The 24672-nt window shown below is 38.8% G+C and overlaps 2 protein-coding genes across 11 annotated transcripts in view; both read left to right on the plus strand.

Moving 5' to 3' along the window:
• COA8 (cytochrome c oxidase assembly factor 8) overlaps nucleotides 1–2581 on the plus strand; it is a 34731-nt gene extending 32150 nt beyond the window's left edge. For both annotated transcript variants that reach the window (XM_074825243.1, XM_074825248.1), the window contains exon 6: nucleotides 1–2581. The gene's annotated coding sequence lies outside the window, so the exon portion shown is untranslated.
• The window catches only part of KLC1 (kinesin light chain 1), a 53630-nt gene continuing 28991 nt past the window's right edge, over nucleotides 34–24672 (plus strand). For 2 of the 9 annotated variants that reach the window (XM_074825222.1, XM_074825226.1), the window contains exons 1-3: nucleotides 5190–5548; nucleotides 20930–21191; nucleotides 23965–24195. In XM_074825222.1, coding sequence (XP_074681323.1) covers nucleotides 20931–21191; nucleotides 23965–24195 — 492 coding nt within the window. In that variant the 5' untranslated portion in view covers nucleotides 5190–5548; nucleotide 20930. Of the gene's footprint in view, nucleotides 124–4540; nucleotides 4699–5189; nucleotides 5549–16776; nucleotides 16931–20929; nucleotides 21192–23964; nucleotides 24196–24672 lie in introns of those variants that run through there. The other 7 variants (XM_074825223.1, XM_074825225.1, XM_074825229.1 and 4 more) reach the window with 7 other exon arrangements.

Genomic DNA, 24672 nt, shown 5'->3' on the forward strand with positions numbered 1-24672 from the left:
GTTTTTTTTAAGGGAAGAAGCACTTTTCATAATGAAACTCTGGAGAACTTAATGAGAAGAAGGTACCTGAAAGTCTCCTTCACCATGGAAAAAAACCCTACAATCACTACGAAGATTATCAAGGTAAGAGTCTCACCTAATCTAATTGCAAGTAATCTGGCAGCAAAGCCTGATGAGTTAGCAAATCTCCATTAAGGAATGCTGACAAACCATACAGGTAACAAACAGCTGGTGTTCACAGAAAGGGAAGAGGATAATGTAAGTAGTAATAAAGCAGGCACTTAGAAATCAGTAGAGGTTTTCTGCTTTTAGCTAAGTGTTCCTGGGTTTGAACACAGACTATCAAAGACTTTGTGTTTGGAAGAGTCTGTTTGTTGTGTTTGTGGAATAAACTTTTTTCCTATCAATACTAGGCCTTATCCCAATAGAAAGGTAAAGAAAGGGACCACAGTCATAGTTGGGAAGTAAAGGTATGGGAGGGTGAAGAGAAGTACTGTACCACACACTGAATGTTCTTACTCTAGTAGTGGCCAAGATTGTGATATTCCACCAACAGAGTGGTTTTTATTTCCTCTGAAGGGCTTAATACACTTTTGCAATGGTTCAGTGACTGAGGTAGGTGAATACAGAAATAAATGTAGCTTCCTGTGACTCGCATGCAGTGATTAATAATTCTCACAACCTTGAATGAGCAACTGAAACTCCAAGAGAGAATAAACTCACTGAAAAGTGAGAGTATAGAGGAAGGAAAGGAGGAGTGTAAATGGAACACTATCCTTCATGTGTAAGCACAGAAAGTCATGCAGAGTGAATATGGAGAAGAGAGTCTTTCCAAGCTAGAAAGGTGCTGGTAGTCAACTATCAGCTGACTACAGAACATGGAAGCAGGTAAGGAAGAAAGTTGCTTCATCTTTCAATGAAATGAGAGGTTTGTCAGAAATAAAGAAGGAACAGATATTGCTGGTTGAGCAGAGTATGTATGGGTGTGAGCATTCCCCCACAGAGGTGGGAACCTGCTCCTTGAATGCAAGGAGTAAAGATGCAAGTCTAATCATCGTAAACTCTCCTCTGTGCACCCTTAAGATGTTGGGAATTTTGATGCTTTGAAAGTAGGATCTTGGAAAATACTGTCACTGTCCGTAAATTCATGTAGCATAGAGTATTATAGTTTGTCAAAGGGTGCAGTTCTTAGCTCCTGGTCACTTACTACTTTGAAGATAACAGTGGAAATTGGGATATATAAATATAGTTGTGTTGCTGAAATTGTCTAGTATTTTTCTTTATGTTGACATTAATATTAACATGCAAATTTTCTAATAGTTTCTAGCTTTCAGTTACTTTAACTTTATTACCTGAGGGGTTTAAGTCTGTTTTTCATAATAGAACTGTTTTAAAGCTAACTCAATGGGTTTCTTAAACCTTTCAGTCAGTATCTTTTGGGCTATAACAATAGCACAGCTCTGTAGAAGCTGGCAGGCGAAAAGAATTCTGGTTAGCAAAATGTTAATGTGCAAGCATCCTGCTCTGTTTAAAAAAGGTAACAGAAATTAACTAATGAAATGGCCTGTTAAGAGTTGAATTAATGCTGCATGCATTATTTGCTTGTTAATTCTCTGTGGATAGAAAACGGCAGGGAAAAGCACACTGGCTTTCATTTGTTACAGCTTTCTAGAAATCCTTGTGACTCTGGAAAGGAGAATTCACTTGCATGTGAATAAAGCTTATTGACTTGGGAAGCAGGATCATGATCAGTGTTTATTTTACTTGGAACTTCAATGCCGTGGCCAACAGTGGGTTCCCGATGGTATGTTCAGGCATCCTGACCGTGACAGTGAGTCAAGGCAAACAAAATCCAGTCCTTTTATTCCAAAGTGCCTGAACTCCCTGATAACAGGGTAGCTCTGCATGCAGTAATTGCACATATGTACAAAGGATTTAGGCTGAAATTGCATCTGGGACAGTGTACTTGAGCTTTTGACTCTTGAGCACTGATTTTGATGTTTCCTCTTTTGCATAAAGGACATTCTTGTAGGAAATACAAACTAAAAGCATATGCAACTGTCAAGTGATTGTGATGAAAAGCCAGACAGGTTGCTGAATCTGGCCTTTCAATATTTATTATTGCCAGGATGCTTTTAAACAGCACTTTAGCAGCAGTTGAAATTATTCCAATGTAGTGCTCTATTGTAGCCCACATTTATAAAATGAAGTCATAGATTTTATAGACTGTAGGATTAGATTTAAAAAAAACTTTTGTCTCTTTTGGAGGAAAGATCCTCTAAGCCAGGAGGATAATTCTTGTTAATAACAATGGTAAAATAAAACAACCCACACTTCTTAAATGAGATGAACCTGAAATTCTTTATAGAGGCTTGCTCTATTTGTGGATGTAAGTTAAACCGAATCTTAGTTTGCTGCATGTATTTCTCACACTGTTGCACCTCAAAAACCTAAGAGCTTTGTGCTGCATTAGTTGAACTGTTTGCTTTTTTCTCTCCCACTGTGAATTACAAACTTCCCTCTCTCTTCTGGGAGAGGAGGGAAATGGGTATACTGAGAATAAAGAATCCAGCATTGTAAATGTGTTTGGGGGTTTTATTTTAATATCCACTCAGATGTTTGCAGAAAACCACAGTGACCTTGTTGGTGGCAGACAAAGAATATTCTAGAGACATCATGTCTAGATAATTTCGTCCTAAAAGCAGGGCATATAGCATAACTAGTTCCCTAAGAGAAGATGGAAATGTGGGCAGTAAGTAGTTTTTACTGCTAGATGAACTTGGCTAATTCTTACGCAGATGAGACAGGAAAAACAAGATCCAAAGGGAGAGGAAGTCCTACGATATTTCAGGTCAGGCAGAGGCTTGAGGAAGAAGCATGCTCCCCAAGTCTCTTCTGTGTCTGTCTTCTGCTCTGTGCCATAAACAGAGGGGAGTAATACTGCACTTCAGTTCCATTGAGCTAAGCAACCTTCCTGCAGGAGGGAGCTTACAGTGTGTGCTGCTTATGTGGGAAATTGCCAGCACGCACAGACTTGATTACCCAGCGTATTATGAATCAGGGTCATAGCTGGAGTAGTTGCTTTGTTGGGAGATGCTCAGATCCCTCGGGTAAGCAGCTAATTGCAGGAAATCTTTTAAAGCAAATGTGTGATAGGAAGAAAGCAATGAATATTGTTTATTCAAAAGACAGGAGTGGTTCCTTTGAATAATTTCTCTTGCATAATTATGTAATTAGGGCATGTTCTATTTTTAATTAAATCTCTTGCATATTCATGAAAATTCTCTGAACCTGTGGACCAATTTGCATGACTCTTACTTTTAAAATGTAGTTTGTATAAAGGAATGCCCTTCAATCTTTTTTCCCCTTTCATATTACTGTACAAACGCATATTTCACATTAGTATACATCGTTAGCCTGTATTGCCTGTCAAAACTACAATATGATGATAAAGCATTAACACAAAATTGCCAGACAAATGTTTTAGAGATGAAGAACACAAGGAGCTGCTGCTCTGAAATACTGGTATCACAGCTGGTTTTTGTTGGATGGCTTGACCTGTGTAAGATATCAATCAGTGAGCGGTATTCAGAAAGTATACTTCAGTTCCCTCAGCTTTTCAAATCCAACAGTTACTCTCTGTATTTACAGTCTGCAGACAATCCATGTTCCCCTAACTTTGTTTTGTTTCTTGTGTGCTTCTGTGACTTTTCCTGTTCTGCCTCTTTGACAACAGCATTAGCTTTGATTCCTCTTCTGACTTCCTGCTTCGCCTGACTCGGGAGTCTTGCTTTCTCACCTGACTCTTGTTCTCATATGTGCCACTTTGTAGACTTTCTCAATGATGTATGAGAGGGCAAACAGATGTAAGCTCAGCTTTCCTCGTGTATTTTAGATATCAGCATTTAGGTGAGGCTGCACATTTTGATTTACCACTATACCTCCATATGTTTCCATTAGCTTATGATTCATACCCTCTATGTACTGCAGGAGTTACACAGGCAGTTGGGCTAGATGATCCTCGTAGGTCCCTTCCAACTGAACTATTCTATTCTAGTATGGAGCTCAGATGATAATGCACCATAATATTCTGTCCAGACACTAATAATTCTTTCATAAAGTTAGGCTGTCAATGTTCCCTGATGATTTCCAAAGCATTTTACTGCTTTGCTATATTAACTGGTTTTTTTTCATCTCAAACCTCAGTTCCTTCCATCTTTCATTTCTGGGCTTCTACCTAGTGGAACATAAAGCAACATGAAGAAAATACCGTGACCATTCATTCTTCTCTAGCAAAAGTGGGAATGAAATTGGAAGCGGCAAAGAAATGGTTCTTGCGACAAGCGCCACCCGAGTTCCAATGGAAGTCTTTCTTTTTATGTGTAAACCTGTAGAAGAGTAGGGATCTTTCACTTAGGGCAAGGTGGAACAAAGACAAGGGCATTGAAACATATTAGCACATGATTAGCCTCAAGGGGGGGACCCAGCTTCCACCACAGAATTTGTTCTTCAGCCTGTTTCCCCCATGTGACTTGCACCATGAGCCAGCTGCACACTGTAGAGCTCTTCGTGTGCGTTTGTCCCAGCGGTGTTCCGCTGAGACGGGAGCATCACCTCTGCCTGCTGTCAGCCTGCTTCACAGAAGCAAAACGCTGACCTTCCTCCCAGGACACTCCGAACAACCAACACGAAAAGCAGGTGCGGCGGCACCCCGCTTTGGAGCGAAACCCCCTGCGTGAGAGGGGAGGGAGGGCGCCTTGAGGAGCGCCGGGGTTTGCCCTCCACGGGCACACGCTTCAAGCAAACAAGGCCTTAGCGAGGTTTAGCAGGGCCCCGCCCGCCTCCCCCGGCAGCCTCGGGGATGCCAGTGTGGGGCCCCGCACCTGAACCCCCGAAGGCCTTCACCAGCCTCCCTCCTCTCCCTCCCGGGGCCGGCCGGGTGCGCGCTGAGGGAGGGAGGGAGGCCGGGCCGGGGAGGGGAGGGGAGGGGGTGTTGCGCTCACCCCCACCCCGCGCGTCCCTCTCCCCTCCGAGGGTCGGGATGACGCCATGGGTGGGGGGGGGGCGGTGGGAAAGGAGGGCGCGCGGAGGCCTGTGGGAGAAGAAGGGGGAGCCGCCATGTTGGGCGGGGCGGCGGGCGGGTGGGAAGGGAGTGCGGGGCGGGCGCAGGGGCGGTGGCGGCAGCAGCAGCAGCAGCCGGGGCGGTGGTGGCTGCTTGCAGCTGTCAGCGCCCGCTCCTCCGGGGCTGGGCCGAGCGCCGACCACCGCGGCCGCCGGGGCGGGCCGGGCCGGGCCTGTCCGCACGTCGGGGGAGGCACTGAGGGCGCCGTGGTGCTGACCCGCTTCCTTCCTTCCCTCTCTTCGGTCCTCTCCTCCCCCACCCCCCAAAAAACCCTTTTCCTTCCTCCCTTCCGCCCGCCCATCGCTGACATCCTCCTCCGGTCGCCTCCTCCCCACCCCCCCACCCCCCCCCCCCCGCCTCGGGCTGCGCGGCCCCCGCCGCCTCTGCGAGCGCTGCGCACATCGCCTGAGCCTGCAGCACCGAGCGGTGAGCCGAGGGAGCTGCCCGCGCCCGGGGGCGGCCCTGCCGGGGGGCGGCGAGGGGGGGGAAGCCGAGGGGTGGTGGTGGTTAATCTTTTTTGCCTTTTTATCTCCCGTTACGCAAACAACAAAAGGCTGCGCGGGCCGGCTGGTCCCTCCGCAGCGCCGCTGACAGCGAGCTCCTTCTCTGCGAGGTGGGGTGGGGTGGCTTTTTTGGGGGGGAGTGAGTGGGGAGCGAGGTTGTTTTTCGGTGTTTTGTGTACAGCTCTGTCAGTTACGGTCACCGCTGGGCTGAGGGAAGCAGGGACCCCCCCGGCGGGGATGGGGATAGCCTCGGCTTTGTCCCCTTTTCCTCTCCTGGCTCCCTTCGGTGCTGCGACTCGGGCCGGGCGCCGCCCTGGGAGGGACCCCGGGCAGAGCCGGGGCTGAGGGAGGCTGCCGGCCTCGCCCCTCCGTCGGGCTCAGATCGTCTCCGTGGGGCGTGCGGCGCTTTGTTTTTACTTCACGTACTTAGCTTAGGTGATTTATTCTGTTGCTAATTCAGAAATGGTGAGAGAGGCGAGGACAGCTCTCTCTTGGGTTTTGTAAATAGTGACCGAATTTATGTATTGTAGGTCACCCACCGTGCTGTCGTCGGAGGCGATCCGTAGACCTAGGTCTTGGCCAGATTTCTACACTTCTAAAATAAGAAATGCAGAAAAGCATTGATTAGGAGCACGTTATTCTAACAAAATTACATGAACGCGTAGCTGACTTAATTGATAACTGTATCTTTAGGGCAGAGATTAATTAGACACTTTAAAATCTTACTCATTCTGGCTTCGTGTTTCTAATATTTTTAGGTAACAAGATGCCTGATTTGTAGATCTGCATAGCAGTTGTCTGTAATCACTAGAAGGAACTTTTTGGCTTCTTATTGAATTCTGTGTTCTAAGCATATTGGAGAATATTTTACTGACCAAAGCAGCATCACCCAGTGTAATGCTATCGCCTGGCTCTTTGAAGGCTACTGAATCAATCAATGATGGTGCTCTTACTCTTTTTTTTTTTTTTTCCTCGTTAATGATTTCCATTAGTATATATGATCTAAATGTAGCAGCAGTACTCAGTACTGCTCATGGAATCAGAAAATAAAAATAGCTAGAAAAAAGTGAAAGTTTGTTTTCATAGTTTGCTTTGAAAAGCAAAATGGTGAGTAAATGTCATTCATGATATAAAATACTTTCACAGTTATACATAAAAAATACATAAAATGAAGGCTATTAAAATGTAATTTTAGCATTCTTGCAGTTGGCAGACGGTTCAGTAACAATTACTCTGGGAAGTAATTGTCTCTTTCACTTCCACTTTTGTATTTGCACTTCACTTAAATAGGAAACTTATGCCCAAAGGGTGTGCATTGGAAGCTAAAAAGGAACCTTCGAGATTTAGACAGTTTAGCATTTTAATTAAAAAACCAACAAAAAACCAAAACCAACCAAAAAAACCCCCAACAATGCTAAAAACAACCTTTTTGAATGCACAATTGATTTCAAACTGTTTTGGAAAATAGCTTTATTTTAATTGATTATGAATTCCAAAGCTTCAGCGAAACACGATAGAGGATATTATAACCCTAGGATTATAGATACAATTGAAAGTAACACATTCAGCATTTACTGGCAGCAGAGAGAAAGCTGATCCATCTGGTGATTCTGAGCAGAAGACCTTGTATTTTATAAGTCACTTGCACGATTATTTTTGTGAACACATGGTTTAAGAGGAGCTTTTTGTGAAATTACAACAGAGACCCCCAGTAGCTCCATTTAGACATGCGTTCTATATGATGCAGAACCATGTGGGTAAATACAGGGAATTCAAATTGTCAGTTCTGAAACTCACACAACAATGCAGTATCATTTCTGCATCATGTTGCAGTTAAAGTTTGGCAACCTTTCCGTTTCCAAAGGATGATGATGGTACTGGACAATTCCAGTAATCAGAAATTCTAACAGCAATTTGAGCTTAGATTCCTTTCACTTTTGTAATCAAAGAAAACATGCTATCATATGTAATTTAAAAAGAGGATAAAGTTACCCTCCAAATGTCTCATGAAATAGCCTCATTTACTGTTTGTCAAATTACTGTGATGTGCTAACAGTGCCTTATTAATGGAAACTGATTTTTAAAAAGGTTTGTGTTTGACAAAAGAGGAATTGCATACAAAATTATTAATTAAATTTATAGGAGTTGAGAATACAATCTTCTGAATGTTTTGGACATATAAGAATCAATACAGACACTTAAAGCATATAAGAGCAATTGCTGCTTCCTCTGTTTATGAAGAACTTGCCATGATAATGGCAGAAAACCCTTACTTGTGTGCTACTCCTATGCAGTATGTATATCTCTCTGTATATCTATATATGTAGATCTATTTGTGTATACACACCTACATATGCCCCTTATTTAATTGGGAGTTTGGGGAAATATTGTAGCATCATACTCAGTTCTGAGTCCATTTAATGCAGCTTCTGTTTCTCTTGAGATGTGAGCTTGTGCAGTTACTCTGTCATCTCTTTCTCTGTTTGGCTTCTCTGGCAGACGTGCAATTGGATTTATTCCGGGATTAATAACATCTCTTCAGATGCACAGCTCATGATTATTTTAAAACTTAATTCAGTGTACAAATACTTGTTAAAAGAATGTTTTTTATAAGAGGGAGTGGAAAGTAAGGAAATTCGGGTAAATTAATAACAAGCTAAATATGCTTCTGTATTTAATGTTGAAGAGCATAGTAGCAGATAGTGATGGGGGACAAGCATGCAAGGTCTACTTAAATAAACACCTCTTGTCTGTCTGCCTCCAGGGTGTTGTTCAGTATGACCTAACTATCGTAAAAATGGGCCAATTCCATCATTGTTGCAATGAAGTGGCTGGTCACAGGTGTTTCTCTTAATCCAGCCTGTATAATACATTGTGTTTCCAAAGTATTTTTTAATTGTTTTATAATAACATCATATTTATCTTGACTAAAGTTTAGAAAAAAGGTTTCTTTTCAATGTTAAGTCCCCTTTTCCTTAAAACAAAAGCATGACATGTATAATACCCAATAGATACTTCGTGGTAATCAAATATCAGTCAAAGACATATTGTTCATTCTGAAAAGAAACCTCTTTGACTTCGAAATAGAACTGATCATAATAGTTATATCCTGAGTCACTTCAGATATTTTTGAGGTATTAAGGCTTTCCCAGTAATTTTTTTAGTGCATTTTCCTTTCTGAAGGCAGGTTGTAGAAATAAGTGTGGTTTCTTTGAAAAATTACTTGATCGATAAACGTCTGACCAGAAAAAGGTGAGATGCTTTTGTTGCCTTCATTTTATGGGATTTAAATTGAGCACTTTGTTAGAGGGTCAGAGCCAGAATTACAGATGCTTTCGGTGATGGAGGAATTATTTCCATAGGGTTTTGTGTGAGGTGCTTTGCAGGCATCAGGCTTAAGATGACACTATACTTGGGTTTTTTTTTTGTGCTAGACAATTAATATATTTAATAATGACAGGCCATAGTGAATAGGCAAGTATGAGGTCTGGGAATGTATGCTTCCAGTACTGAGAATGTATGCTTCCAGTGCCCATAATATATTTGGAAACGTGAACAAAGGAGTTATTCTCAGAGGATGAACACTAAAGCACAGTTAACACTAGATATGCTAATTTCTTATAATGTATAAAGAAAATTAATCTCTGGTAGTTGACAGTTTCTTCAGATTCAGTTAACTAAGAAACCAGATACAAGTAATAGTATCTGTGTGTTGATTTTAATTACTGTTTGTTTCTTTGAATCCAGTTTATCTCCCATGGACTCTGCTATTTAACTCTTTTTAGTGCACAGAAACAACCTTTACTCTGACAGCTGTGTTTTGACATGTATGTGGAATTAAATTGAATGTATGTTGTCAGTTATTGTTAGTCATCTTTCTTGCTCAAAATTAGGGAGGGCATGGGATCATGCCATCTTCTATTCCAAATATGCTTTCCCTCTGTTGTCTACTCAGATGTACAGATTTTTTACATGGTTTCTCAATATCAGGTCTTGCTTATGGGTAAAAGTAGTAAAATATCTTTTGCGGGTAGACTTAAAAGTGAGCAGTTTCCTATTTTGGTTCTTTTGTAAATATCTGCCATAAAACCCATTCATCGTATTAAGATTGTGTTTCTGGGGTTATATCAGAACTAGAGCTGATTTTATTAAATTTTGGAGTGAATAGAGCAAAGGATGTGTAACCAGCCTAGTCAGTAGTACTGGCTTCCTTAATTATACTCATTATGTGATGTACCCCAGTAAACCATTTAAAAAGTTAATGTTGCACTAATTAATATTCAGAAGGTCAAGAAATGTCTGACATGAAGCTGAACTTTTTGGTACTGCTTAAAGAGTTGTATTGAAAAATCAGTCTTTTTAAAGGACTACTTACATTTTTTTGGAATTATTTGCATTACATACAAAACCTGATGTTATATTCAAAAACTGTTTCTTAAATCCTGTGCTGCTATCCCTTTTGGCAGTGTATTACTACTAATATTTTATGCTGTTCTAATATTGTGCTTTGTCTGGAGACAGCACAAGTAGAATGTTAACAAAAAATTAAGATTACTTGCCATGTGCTATTATTTGTGTGTGTGTGTGTGCCATTCCACAGTGTAGAGGGTGGTGGTTTCAAACTTTTTAAGGGATTGCAGTAACTGCATTCCTGCAGTATGTCTTGAGTTAGCTCCTTCCAGCTGACATTAGTTGAATGATTTGCAAAGCATGTCATACAGGTTATGGACTAGAAGAGGAGGGGGGTTCTGTGTCGAGGGTAGCTCTGCCTTTTTTTTTTTTTTTTTTTTTTTTCCCCGAATAGAATATTGTGTTTAAGATTGAGTGCTTTTATGGATGTTCCTTTATCAGACAACGTCAGGCTGAATAGTGTAGGAAAGTCACAGCTGTATGTTTCTCTTCCAGCTTGGGCAGCTTCCATTTCGGAGAGACTGCTGTCACTCCCTCATCCTTCTTGTCTTTGCCATGAGTAGATTTTACTGTACCCTCACCTTTAACGTTTCATTTGTTCATGTGCTTAAACTGGATGTTCCTCCCTGCTCGCCCCTCCCCTCCCATATTTAGTGTGTGTTTAGAGGGATGAGGATTGGTTAAAAAAGTGGGATTCCTCCCCCCCTCACCTCAGTGTAGAGGGTAGCTGTCTCTAGTCAGCATAATGCAGCTAGTGGGATGGTAATCCGTGAGGATATAGGAGAGGTTACAGGTTTGAGCTAGGAGGACAAAAACCTCCTAAAATGTTTCTGCTGACAGAACAGGAATATATACTCAATCTCTAAGGATATAGTTGAACTTTTTGTGAGTCAATGCTGGTTTATGTAGTTCCACACTCCTGAATCTTGTTCCATATCCTCATTCTGTTAACACAGCTTGCTGCACAGCAGCATTGGCAAATAAATGTATTTTGGCTGTGTTTGTGTCCTGGACCTTTTCTTTTTCTGTTCCCTCACCTGTGACTGAAAAATAATCCAGTAAAAGGTGCATATGTTTGATTTGATTTATTATGGATGGGAGTGTTTGTGCTGAAATGATGGAGGATGTGAATGAAATGTATGGCTGCATGAGGAGCATTGCCAGGTTGCTATCTCCCACCATACATAGCCTTAGTGAGTGAATGCTCCTGGTCCTGTGTTTGCAGGAAGCCAGACCAGATAATTCAGCAGCCATTTCTGTCTCCAAATTCCTCTGTACATAGAAGACAATAATGTGTGGAAGATATAAGAATGCGCTATTGTTTATATTTGCCATTTCCCTGGCTGTAGCCCAGTTGCATTCAGTATAATGAATATTACTATTGAAATATGGAGGAGTGCAGGAGTCATGATGATGTTTGGCAGTGTGCTCGCACAAATAATAGTGACCTAGAGGTCTTACTAGAGGTATGAATGAATGACTCCTCAGGAAGATATGTTAATTTTGAGGAGTGGTATATGTTGGGAAGGTTTGGTGTGCGAACCTGATTGCTATCCTACTTTAAGGCAGAATTAACAGAGAGGATGTGATAAAACTGCTCTGTAGGGTTCTTGTCTGGGAGCATTGTGGAACACAGAATGCTGGTGCTTGCTGGGCATTCCTGGGGGTTTAAGAAATCGTGCAGAGATGAGAGGTATTGTTTTGTTATGGTACTGATAGGTGTTTTAGCCAGATGCCCTCATTGTTCAAAGATTTGTTACCCATCCTATACCTTTTGAAAAGGCAAGAGTTGCACCATAGGGTGACTTTGACTCAGTGTCCCAGTAATTTGCTGTGACTTGCATCTCCTTTCAATTGTTCAGAAAAGAGATAAAGGCAGATTAATGATTCAGTTACTCTGCTTTCAAGTCTTCCTTACTCGGTATCAATTTCTCTCACAGTACTTTTAAGTTAAAATTATATGTGCTGTGTGTTGATTTTGGAGCACACTTCAACTATTGCTGTTAAAATACATCGTTTAACTTAGAAAAAATTTCTAAGTTTGTGCGGAATGCAGGTAGAGAGCAAAGATGCACAGCATATTTTTGAAAGCAGCAGTCAGTGGGGTTTGAATTACAGTGCCTGCTTGTAGTTTGTGTGGCCACTGAATCTTGATCCCCACCCAGTTGTTGTGTTAACAAGTGGCCTGGAAATATGCTTGCTGACTTTTTGTTTTTGTCTTCTCCTTTTTTTTCTCTTGGCCTGTAGTCTGGCTGCACATGGAGCAATACTTGGAAGTGCATGACATGTTGCTTTTAATGGCACAGTTGTTTTAGGAATTGACTGTTCTGCCATCCTCAGTAGGGGGATGCTTTCAAAACAATTCATCCAAGAGAGATGGTTTAAAAAATAGTACTAAAACTGTAATTTTTTACTTTTTTGGTGTCTATTTTCCAGTTAATGTGTGGTCTTGTTCTGTGTCAGTGCACCAGAAGAGTGGTGTACTGCAGCAGGATGGTGGGAACTGTCATGCTGGTGTTGTTAACCACAGCCAGTATTTCAGGAGTCCCAGAGGAGCACCCAGTGCCCAGCACTAGCTAAGATAACCCATGAATGTAAAAGATCACGGGAGAAGGGGGCTAAAACTATGGCTTGATCCTCAGGTGTGAGTTCACAGAATGTTAAGGTGCCTTTGTCAAATGCTGGGTTAGTGCTTGGCTGTACTGCTCCATACCTCCTGGCCCAGTAGAGTTCAGACCATCTGAGTAAACCCTGCAAATTATGGAATGCCTAACAAGGAAATTATTTTCAACCTTACAGCAAAATCAGCTCTCTGCTGTAGTAGGTAAGAAACAGTGAATGGTACGAGGTTGTTTTTCTAGATGATTGCATCATTTGCTGTGCTTTCTGTGAACTGAAATTTGTAAGGTGTAAAAAAAACTATTCATCTGTTTGATAATTGGTGATTGCCATCAAAAGTATCAATTTTAATATTTAACGGGGTGGAATTAATTCCTTCTCAATATTAAGGACAATGCCTGAACAATTTGTGCAACTTTTTCTGTAGTCATTTTGAAAGAATTAAGTTACTGGTTTTGTATTTAATTTTTCTTTTTTTAATGGAAGGATAAGCAGGGGAAGGCTATTTTCTCTAAAGCTTGAAGGTAGACCCTGTGGTTTGTACATCTTAATGTAAACTATTAGATAGCTTCAAAACAAGTTTGAAGGATTTGTTAAACCTAAAGGGTAATGTGTGCTGAAGCAGTATTAGTGGATGTTCCTTTTATGTCTGCAGAAGAAATTGCTGGGTTTCTCATTTTGGTTTAAATAACCCTTCTCTTCAGTGTCCTCAAGCAACATGTGTAAAAGCATCATAATCTGTGCTCACAGTAAATTGTCAGCAAAGCTTCCCACATAGATCCAATAATATGAATCAAGATGTGGCCTTCTCTGCCCTTCCTGCATGCATTTTTTTAATAGTTGTAGGTATGCCATAAAAAGTAGATTTGGTTAAGATTATAGTTCTGATGTTAGTAAGTGGAAGCTGATGGGGTTTTTAATGTATTATGGAAGTCTGAATTGATGGTAGCATTCCTTTGCTTTTACCTAAGTGCTATTTAGAGTTAAGATAAATAGATATATAAATGGATGCTTACTTTGATTAGTCAATAAAGCAGTTCTTGTCCAAAAATAACAGTGCAAAATGAAAGAACTGGAATCAAGCTCAAAAAATGTTGTCTATGCTACTGACAGCTTAAAATTGCAAGACAAGTAACTTTCAAAATACTTCAATGTTACTGTACCTCTCTACTCCAGTCTGAGATGCTCTTACCACCTAGAATCACTGTTAAAAATGTCTTACCGAGACTCAAGATACACTGAAGTCATGGTTGCACAAGTTGGCAAGTCCATGGAGAGCCACATGCCATTTCCACACAGAAATAAATGCAGATCCTTGGAACACTGAGGGTAAAATTTGTGGAATTTGATAATGATGATGGATTTGTAACTCAAACTGTCTTGACAGTATTTCTTTAAAAACACAGTCAAAGTTTCCTTTCAGTCCACTTAAAGTAGGTAATTTATGAAGCATGTCTTCGTAACAACAAAATACTAAACTACAATTGTCTTGAATAATTAGCCTTGATTTTTCCTGATGTGTGATTGTGACAACCATTTTTGATAACTAAGGGTAAATATAATGGCTTTTTAAATTATTCAGCTTCTGCCTTCTGATGCATTTAAGTGTTTGTTCTGTCTTTATGTAACCACACTTAATAGAGTCACGATCATTTTGTTGAAATGATCCATTGAGATGGGCTTTTGGTCATAAGCACAAGGCAAATCCTGTGTGACCCAGACTGGTATGTCGTGTCAGTGTTTTAGCGAACAGACAAAATGCTCTGCTTTCTTGAGGTCCATTGGTGGCTGCTTGGAAGTGTTTATTAGTGCTCACAAGAAACTGAGGAAGTGCTAGCTTTGAAGATCAGCAGACGCTGTTTGCTGTTGACACAGCAGTAGTACAAAAAAAAAAAAAAGAGACAACTCCCTTGCTCCAAGTGGTAGGAGACTGAAGACAGACAGACTGCAAATCACAGAAATTGCTGGACATAACCAAAATTAACGAATTGGCATTAGAGCTCTTTGCCCAAGGCTGCCTAACAGTGGAAGAGATTTGTATTCAGTTTTACTATTCTGGGACAGAATGGGGTTTTGGTCTTGCCCCAGGTCTGAGGATAGTTAGTAAGAATGTTGTTTTAGATTTAGAGTAAGGAAGGTATGTACCACCAACCTGTAACAGATGATAGTAACCTTGATTAACAAAGAGTTAATAAGCATGTACCTTCTTGAAAGTACGGCTTTTAGTGTAGTTCCTCTAGACTCCTGACTGGGTCTGGTAAACTGCGTTAGACGCACGCCTGTCAGATTTCTCTTGCACTTGCTTCAGCTTTGACGAAGAGTAATCTTTGATGTGATAACAAATGCATCGAAGGATCTTATTTCCATCCAGCTTCATTTGAAACCTGAGATGTTAGAAGGGCTTGGGAATGTATACAGAGAATAGATTTTTCTCATACATGCTTATGATACAGGCAGAGTGATGGTAGGATCCAAACAGATGCCACTTCTCAGAGGAAGAATAATCCACTGTGATTTTAGGATACGTCACTATTCTGTGTTTTAATCGCTGTATATTTTTAGTACTTCAGAAAGGTAAAATGTAGTGGCTTAGATATGCTAGAAAGAGGATACTTTCCCTTGATTCCTTTTATCCAAATAATGGGGGTAGCCATATCATCAGAGGATCTGTCTGCTGCAGTATGTGAGCAGGAGGAGCAAGGTGGGGTTTGACCATGCTCTGCAGCATTATGGAATTCCAGATATGATTGAATCTAAAAGAGATTTTGGAAATAGATTGACAGGTAACCTGGATTGTCTGCATTTAAAAAGATAAAGATTTGACTGTATCATGATTATTGAAACACTAGCTAGTAGTTTATTCAGTAGAGTACTGTCAGGGGATTGACACCGTAATAACCTTTTCTTTAAGAGGAAGAATAATCTGCAGTTACAGGATGCTCTTATGCCACTGAATACTTTTATACTGTATAAGGGTTTTTTACTGAATTAATGGTTTCAGCAGGAAGTCATAATTTTAATGAAAGTAGTTTACTTGCTACAGAAGGATGAAGGCTAAAATGACTGAAGGCTTTTTTGGCAGTTATCCTTGAAATGTGCAAATTCAAAATAGTGTTAAGATTGATACTTATAGGAATGCAGATATGATTGCTAAGAAACAGTATATGCTTCATCAGTGTTGATGTAGTGTGCTATAGAAATCTAAATAAAAGGATTTGCACAGCAGTGCAAATCTTAGCTTCTGCTTTCTCAAAGAGAATTGTCAGCATCACCCTTGCTACAGGTTTTATAGGAGCTATTTTTGCCATCATATTTTTTGTTAGCAAATATAATTTGTTAGCTTGCTTTTCTTCTTAGTAATCTTTTAATCTTCCAAAGATTTCCCCTGAAAGGTATGATTCTTTTTTTATAGCAGACTGAGATGTTAAAAAATACCAAGATTTATCAAGGCAATTGTACAGTGGCTTTATTTTTCAGCTAAACAAGTACATAATCCTCTTCACTTGAACATAGTTTATTGATAGGCATTGATATTATTCACTTAAACATAGACTTACTGATAGCCATTGGGGTTTCCTAGAGTCTGTGACGCAGTGGTTTTCAGAGGTGGGTGCTGTTGTGATGTAGGGGGAGAACATACGGCCGTGCAGCCTCTTCCCACCGACACGGTGTGGAGAGTGGGCTGCACCTGGCAGTCTTTAGAAAAGCAACAGCCATGTTAGTCTGGTGAAAGTCTCTGCCAGTATTCACGTTTTTTGGTGTTTTACACTTTTTGGTCAAGCTATCCTATGCTTATTGTGCATTTCTTCACAAATGTGTGGCTTTACCTTTATAAATGCTAAACCTTTACAAATGATCAGTGTTTGTCCCGTTTGCTTACCAACACAGACGTCTTGTGGTGTTAAGATTGTAGGTCAAATTACCAACGTGATTCTAAGCTTTTATTAGGCTACGTGCCCTTGACGTTAGACTACAAATGTCCTTTTAATAGTATTTACCTTGCATACCTTCATTTTAAACCAAGTGGTAGGGCAGACATCTGCATTCAGGATTAGCTCTGAGTTGAAGGCTGGCAGAAGCAGCACAGTAAGATTTTTTTTTTTTTTTTTTTTTTTTTTAAATTCAGATGCTCACTGGCTGGAAGTTGATAGAATAAGTGACTCCAAGGGGTTAATTCTTTTTTCAAACACCTGTGTTTTAAAAGACCTCTGCATAGCTTAATGTTGGTTGCTAGTCACCTTCAGCTCCATCTTCCTACCTGCTTTTACAGCCTCTGGTATGTGCCACTAATTGTTTTTACTGCATTATTTTTAAGGTAGCTTATGTACATGTGTGCTAAATTGTGAAGAGGCTTTCTGAGATCATGTAGTTGGAAACCTGAGGCAGCACTGAAGCGCAGCAGTGTTCTTATTTATAGAACTGGGTCAGCAAGCATACCTTAAGTCTGACCTCCAACAGGACACTGTTTACAGGTGCAGTTCAAGATTTTCTATTCTGTAGAGGCTCATGTGTGGATTCAAATATAGTATGATGAAAAGAGTGATAGATAGCACTGGCAGTTCAGCTACAGTCCTGAACATATATATCCTTTGTGAGGTTAAAGATGGACGTATTGGAATAAAATTCCTGAGTGGAAGGGATTGTTTTAGTTAAAAGGAAGGCAAGTCGAACAAGAAGAGATTATAAATTTCCTTATGTATGGGAATATGACTTGTGATAGCAGAAATAGCCTCACAGAAAAAGAGAAATTAACAGATTAAAAAAAAAAAGTAACCGGTGTTCTTTCAGACTTTTTTTCAGACTGTTCTTTCAGTCAGAGATTTCTGACTAAACCCTAACAGCAGTATATTCGAACTAGAGTGTTTCTTATGCGAGTCCTTCTACAAACACCTTTCTAAGTATACGAAAAACATCCATGGGTGATTCATCCTTGCCATTTCTGCCTAGTGTGTGTTGCTGGGCTGCCTTGTTAGGAAGGGGTGCAGTTATGTAGTGTTTGACATACTACTCATGTCCCTCGGCAGACTGTTTTTCATCTCTTGCCTTTGTTGGTGATTTTCTTCTTGTGCTTGGAAGGCCTGTGATCTTTTGAGGATTGTTTTTGAGGCAGTTTTCCACATTATGAAGATTAGCAGTTAAAGCAGCTCATAGTATTTCAAGATGGTGCGTTTCATGATGTAATGAGATGTGTTCTTGGTCTGAGCAGGGAATTAATTACTTGTAATTTGCAGCTAACACAAAATGAAACAAGCACCTGCCAGATGTAGAACTTGAACCTTGCCATTTAATTAAGGAGGAACTAACAGTGAAATTAGGGTTAAAAGCCCTGAATAGTCTGGTTATTGTCACAAAACAGTGAACTGGTAGGTACATATTGGAGATGCAGAAAGCTCAAATTAGTGTATACTGTATCTTTGTGGAATTTGCAGTGCTTGTAGATGATAGGGCCTGTAGGTATGGGTTGAACCAGTCTTGTAGTAGCTTTTACTCTTAGGAAGATGATTTACTTTCTTGTATGCAGACGCATTATTCCATAGTTTTCAGCTATCCTGCCTGCTATCTGTATATTCAGATGAAAAAGTTTAGGGAGAACTTGACTTGTTACAGCAGTTTACAGATTTTGGTGTGGGATTTTAATTGTATTTTAAATTATATTTTAAAACAATAATGATCAGATACTAGATACATTAAAAATCTACCTTCCCAGCTTTTAGTATTTGAAACCTGGCTATTAAATAATGAAAATGTCAATACTGAGAAAGGGAATTCTTAGGAATACATAAGGAAATAAAAATAAAAATTAGAACTATTTTATTTGTTTATTTAGTTGTCTTTAGGACCCATGCTAATCTTTAGCTAGAGCTATATGCCAGATTCTATCTATGATCTGACAGCCTTTTTTCCTTATGGTAACAAATCAGTGTCCATTTCACACCTTAAATGTAATTGTGCCCACAGATGTGTCTTTTGACTGGATTTCATATGTCAGATAGGTACTCCCCTTTATTCTTTTTTGCATGAAGGCATAACCACTACAAGGCTTAATGTAGCTTTTGGTATTACTTTCTTGGTTTCGTGTTTTCTTTTTGTAATGGTGAAAGGCTGTTAATTTATCTGTATTCATCACCTAGAATTCATTTAACATCTATTGTGGTGGTTAAAATGTGCAATTTTTTAAAAACAGTATCTGTGCATGCGTTACATATGTACATGCACCCACCTGCCTTCCATCTTTGGTGTAGAATGACTACAGAACACTGAAGCACACAGAAGGAATTCCTACCCCTATTCACGTAAGACAGATGAATGATCATGTACTTATTTTGGGATGTAAGAAAACCCTAAGTATTTAAAAATCATTTCTCAGAACTTTTCTAATACAAAATGGAAGTCCCTAGTCATTAGAAGGCCTGTGCTTTTTTTATTTCTTTATGATCACAGTTTGAGGTCTTTGCATTCAGGATGGAAATTGTTAATTGCAGGCATGAAAGCATGCTGATGGTAATTAGGGTTAAGTTGTATGCTGAAGTTAAGCATAATCCATAACGATTTCTTATATGATTCTGCATGTTAGAAGCATATATTTACAAATTTGGCTCACATTAAATTGCAGTTCATTTTTATACACAATTTTAGAGAGTATGTACTTGTAAAAATGTCATTCAAGCATTCTGGGTAATAGTTCTCAGGTTATAAATGGAAAATGCGTAAATATCCTTCTGCTCATCAGGCTTTCTTATGCCACACGAGATTAGATGTTTTATACAGGTATATACACTCTGTATTACATATATCTGTGAACATGAAATTCTTGTATTAAACTGTGGTAAAACCAAATTCACTGCTTCCCCAAATTATCTTTTTTTTTCAGACAATAGATTATTACAGAAAAAATCAGTGTAGTGTACAGCTCTTTTGTGACAAATGGTTATGCCTTTTAGGTATTGCATTGGAGGAGATAACAGGGTAATTTGAGTGTATATAACCACATTCTTTGGCTGTTGTCATGAAGTGGTGCTTATATGTATGTTCCTTATAGCACTTTTATTCAAGATTTAAGTGGCTGTAATTTTTTTTGCTTTCTTCTAAAACTGGACTTGTTTCTGTACAAAGTTCTAATACAGTTTAGCTAATTAATTTTAAATATTAGTTTATCAAAGCTTCTCCAAGTGTCTTCATATAGATATGATAACTTATTGCTTTTGAAAAATCTCTCCTACTTTGTTCTAATTTATACTTCCTGGTTCTTTTGAAGGTATAAATATCTTAAGTATAAAGGAGCAATTCTTCAATTCTTTATTTTTGTTACAAAAGATTTTTCTGGTGACATTTAAAAAAGGATCAAGTGATTTCTGTGTCTTCTTATTTGTATTTTTACGTTGTTACACTTGTTTGTCACTTCAGTAACAGCATGTGTGATAGTAAAGTTACCTGAGTTTCTAAACTTTTTTTGATCTTCATTTGGATTTGGTAGAGGTGTTTACAAATATCCAGAAATTTGCTAGCCTTAATGTAGTGTATGAGATACTGACAGAATAACACAGTGAAATGTTTCTTGCAAGGGCTGTGTTCTACAAACCTTTTTTTTCTAGCAGGAGACAGCTGTTGCAACTTCATCAAAACATCTGTGTTTAGACCTGTAGGCAATTGAATATCTGTATGTAACTGCAGAGTTGCAATAATGAATGTAATCTTAGGGAGTAGTTGTTATTTTCAAAATAAGGAGTGATAACGGCTTTTGTAGTCCTGGGAAAAGGTGTTTCCTTCGTACTAGAAGAGGGTGATTTTTCTCATGATTGACTGATTGATCAACCCTTTGAGGGCTGAATGGTATTTCTTCAAATTCTTCCAGTGCTACTTGTGGATATTTGTAGAGATAGTTGTAGATCAGTGGCATCTGCAGATAGCTATATTTATTATAGTAGATCTTTTATACACGAGCTACTTTGCTTTTGCACAAACCAGAATCCTGGAGATGCAACCCTATTCTTCAATGCTCATTAGAAATTATTCTGCCCTGTTGTAGTATATATTCTATTTTCTGTTGTTGTTTGGCTTATGAATTAGTGTTAATATTAGATCTGGAAATAGAAACTGGAAAACTTGAAACACTGTTCAAACCCAGGACTCAAAACATTGTAAAAGTTGTGCATTCTGAATATACAGTTCAAATTCATGTTTTAATGACTTCTTAAAGGAAAGCTTTATTCAGTTATAAGAGAAATGCTTATTTTATTTTTACTTTTGGATTAACTAGTGTACTTTTCCATTTCAGAATGTATGAAAACATGTCCACAATGGTGTATTTAAAGGAAGAGAAGTTGGAGAAGCTTACTCAAGATGAAATCATTGCCAAAACTAAGCAAGTGATTAATGGACTAGAGGCACTGAAGAATGAACACAATTCAATTTTACAGAGCTTACTTGAAACACTGAAGTGTTTGAAGAAAGATGATGAAACTAATCTGGTTGAAGAAAAATCAAACATGATTCGAAAGTCACTGGAAATGCTGGAGCTTGGCCTTAGTGAAGCACAGGTAAAATTGCCGTAGAAATAAAGCATTTCAGACTTTGAGGACTTAACTTTGCCTTACTGAATATTAGTAATGTGCTGGGACATTTACGTTGTTATTGTATGTTATGGAGAAACATTGCTGTAATTAATGGTAGATACTGTCTGTCTTGCTATGTTACAGAATTCATTATGCAGTCAGTATTAAAGCACTGTAGCTCATAACCGAGCTTCTCTTTAGTGCAGTGAGACAGTTGCTATATTTTCTGTTTAAACTTGTGCATGTAATGTTAGGCAGGTAATGTTTGAGCTGCTCAAGAACTGAGCACTGGCATTTTAGCTCTAAATTACTGCGTAGGGAGGCGCCTCTCCCTCTCCACCCTATGCCCCAAATTTGCTCTAACCTTTGAGCTCTGCCGTAACCTTAAATTCACGTTTATATTCCCTTGATTCTGAGATTCTTTATAGTAGCTCACAATGCTCCTGAAGCTTAAGAATCTCTAATCTTTGTTGAACATTTACTGAATATTTTAAACATTGAGAATCGAGTACAGAACCTGAACAACTTTCACTGATGCATTAAAAAAAGGTCTCAGCTAATTTCTGTGAACTATCTTAGTTGATGAAGATATTGTCTGCAGAAGGTGAGTGAAAAGATGCATGTTTAGTCAGGATGTCAGTACTATATTTACAGTCCAACCTTAGGATATTTTTGTACTACATCAAAAACCAGAAATGATGTGCTGCGACACAGTCATCAGTATAAAATAGCAGAGTGTTTGCAAATGATTTGAAAATGCCAGTGAGTTAGCTCTATATTAATAGGCTTTATACTCGTCTGTAACTGGGCTCAGTCTTCTGATCTGGGTCTGGTGATCTGGAAGTTTTGTGCATTGGATCATGGTGAATTGAGGCCTGAGAGAACGAACAAATACGGGTTACAAGACATGGGACTGTAGAACCCCTGGACATTATGGTACCGATTGGCAGGCCTTAGTATATTGTACAAGCTTGATCCTTTGTATCAGAAGAAAATATTGGAAGACATACGGAATAAAATTGCAATAGTTGAGTTACTGTTAATGAGTGTTTGTAGGAGATCTGTGAGTGAATGAGTAACTTCTCTCTTCTGACTTTGACATGGTATTGGGACTCCAAGAAGCTATTTCTGATTCTTGTGTCTGTTGGAGTCAGCAGCCTCAGTTGCAGATGTTACTGCCTTGTTTGCCCTACACAGTGTTTTGTGGACTGTGGTGGCAAGGAGCCAAGAAGTCTGCATTTACTGCCTTTGTCAGGAAAGCAATGACACTTCAAACTACTACTCTTAGACCCGATGAGCCAACTCTTCCTGCCTGCTTTAGGTTGCAACAATGTAGTAATTTTTATGATTTGCAGCATTTAAGTTAAGATATGGAAATATTTTATAGATGTTTTTGTGACATGGATGTAGGTCTGATGACATAAGTGTTATTTCAATGAAAATGAAACTGACTTCGAAGAAGTAATAAAACTTTTCTTTCAGTTAATTCTAGAGAGTAAGATTACAAAAGATTTTGTTTTGCCATTGTAGCATGTACAATGTTGTTTGATTATGTTAACCCTATTATCACAACTTTCCTAAATGTACCTTCTGATGTTACAAATGCCACAGTTTGAATAGGCCAAATAATTTAAATTATTAACAATTTTGAGTATATGAGTAGGTAGGTGCTGAAATCTGAATATCTGGACTGGTATTAGGAAATTATAGCTGGAGTTTTTCTTACCTTCATAGGAAAAAGTAGTTTCTACAGACTTGATGTATCTTTTTGAAACCCGAAATTTCAGCTAAGGAGACCATCTGTTTCACATGAAATATTTAATTTAAAAACACTTCAAAGTAACTTTGTTTTAAAGAAACATGAAATTGAGGAGATGAAATATAGCTTGGGAATGTCAAAACTCATCTGAAAGAAGATTTGTATTGTGACCAGTGGCCCATCCTTACAAGGTGTGCTTCCTGGGATTGCTATCAGCTGTTCTGTGTGTATCAGTGGGAGATTACATAAGCAGTGAAGGGAGAGTATCTTCTGTACGTAGTGTTTGGCTTTCACTTAATGAGCTCTTTTTTCATTTAACTTCGCCTAGCAGAAATCCAATCCAAGTAGACTGCTTTTATGGCTGTTCTATTTTTTTGTCCTTAATATGACTGTTCAAACACATTGAATGTGTGCACACTCAAGCTTATGATACGTATATATAAAGTGCTTATATAAATTGTGTGTTCAGTTTCACATTTAGATCTCAGTAGTGTAATTGTCCCTTTGAAGTATTACTGTTATGCTGAGGTTTTCATCCTTATGAACTGTAAGCATGTATATGAATCCTTTCTGTCTGAAAGCTGCTAAATTAGAACTCTTAGTTCTTCAGTTATTTTTGTGGTTCTTCAAGTTAAAAGTATTACTGTTCCGTTTCATGTTAGTGGAACAAAGTTTTCCATTTCAGTAATCTAAATCCTAGTTCAAATTTTTCATATATTTTAAGATGGTATGTAACCTTCAGGGAATTCTAAAACAATTTGACTTCTGATATCATCATGGAAAACAATCATTAGTAAAGAGTTCCTCTAGGTTAATTCTGGTTGAACAAATGGTAAAAAAGTGTGAGGAAAAGTGAGAACCAGGTATGTAAAGAAGGGAAAACTGAATGGTTACCAGATTTCACAGCTGACATAGGTTTTAAATAGTAAAAGGCTTTTTTATTAAATACAGGACTGCATTCTAGAGGAAGTATGTCATGTGACACCTCCTGCTTTTTAGGTAATGATGGCCTTGTCAAATCACTTAAATGCAGTGGAATCAGAGAAGCAGAAATTGCGTGCTCAGGTTCGCCGGCTATGCCAGGAAAATCAGTGGCTACGGGATGAACTAGCCAATACACAACAGAAACTACAGAAAAGTGAGCAGTCTGTGGCTCAACTGGAGGAAGAAAAGAAACATCTAGAATTCATGAATCAATTAAAAAAATATGACGATGATATTTCACCATCAGTAAGTAGCTGCATAGTAAAAAGCACCTTACATTTACATATGTGTTGTAATCTGCATAGTTACCAAGAAATGACAGATAGAAGCTTTTTATTTGTCTCTAACATAAACTTGTCATTAAATGCTTACCTTGTACCAGTGTCACATAGTTTGCAGAAAGACTCTGAGAGTTCAGTTTGTTTTATTTTATCTGTTTTATCTTTATTATCTACTGCCTGTAGATAATAAAATGTGATGCTTAAAATCCATAAATCCTTATTTAGTATCATATTAGCTTTAAAAAAATATTAAAAATGCAACCAAACAAAAAATTTCCTTCTGTAAATTCAGCAATTAAAACAAGTGGGGAATGTAGACATTCTAAGTAGGTAGGGGACTTGTCTTATTTTGACTGCAAGAAAAATACTTAGTTTTTGTCTAGTGAAATCAGTGTATAGCTTTTCTATCTGAGAATTTACACTAAGATAAGATGTTATTGAA

Source organism: Strix aluco, chromosome 4 (assembly GCF_031877795.1).
Source record: "Strix aluco isolate bStrAlu1 chromosome 4, bStrAlu1.hap1, whole genome shotgun sequence".
Taxonomy (NCBI): domain Eukaryota; kingdom Metazoa; phylum Chordata; class Aves; order Strigiformes; family Strigidae; genus Strix; species Strix aluco.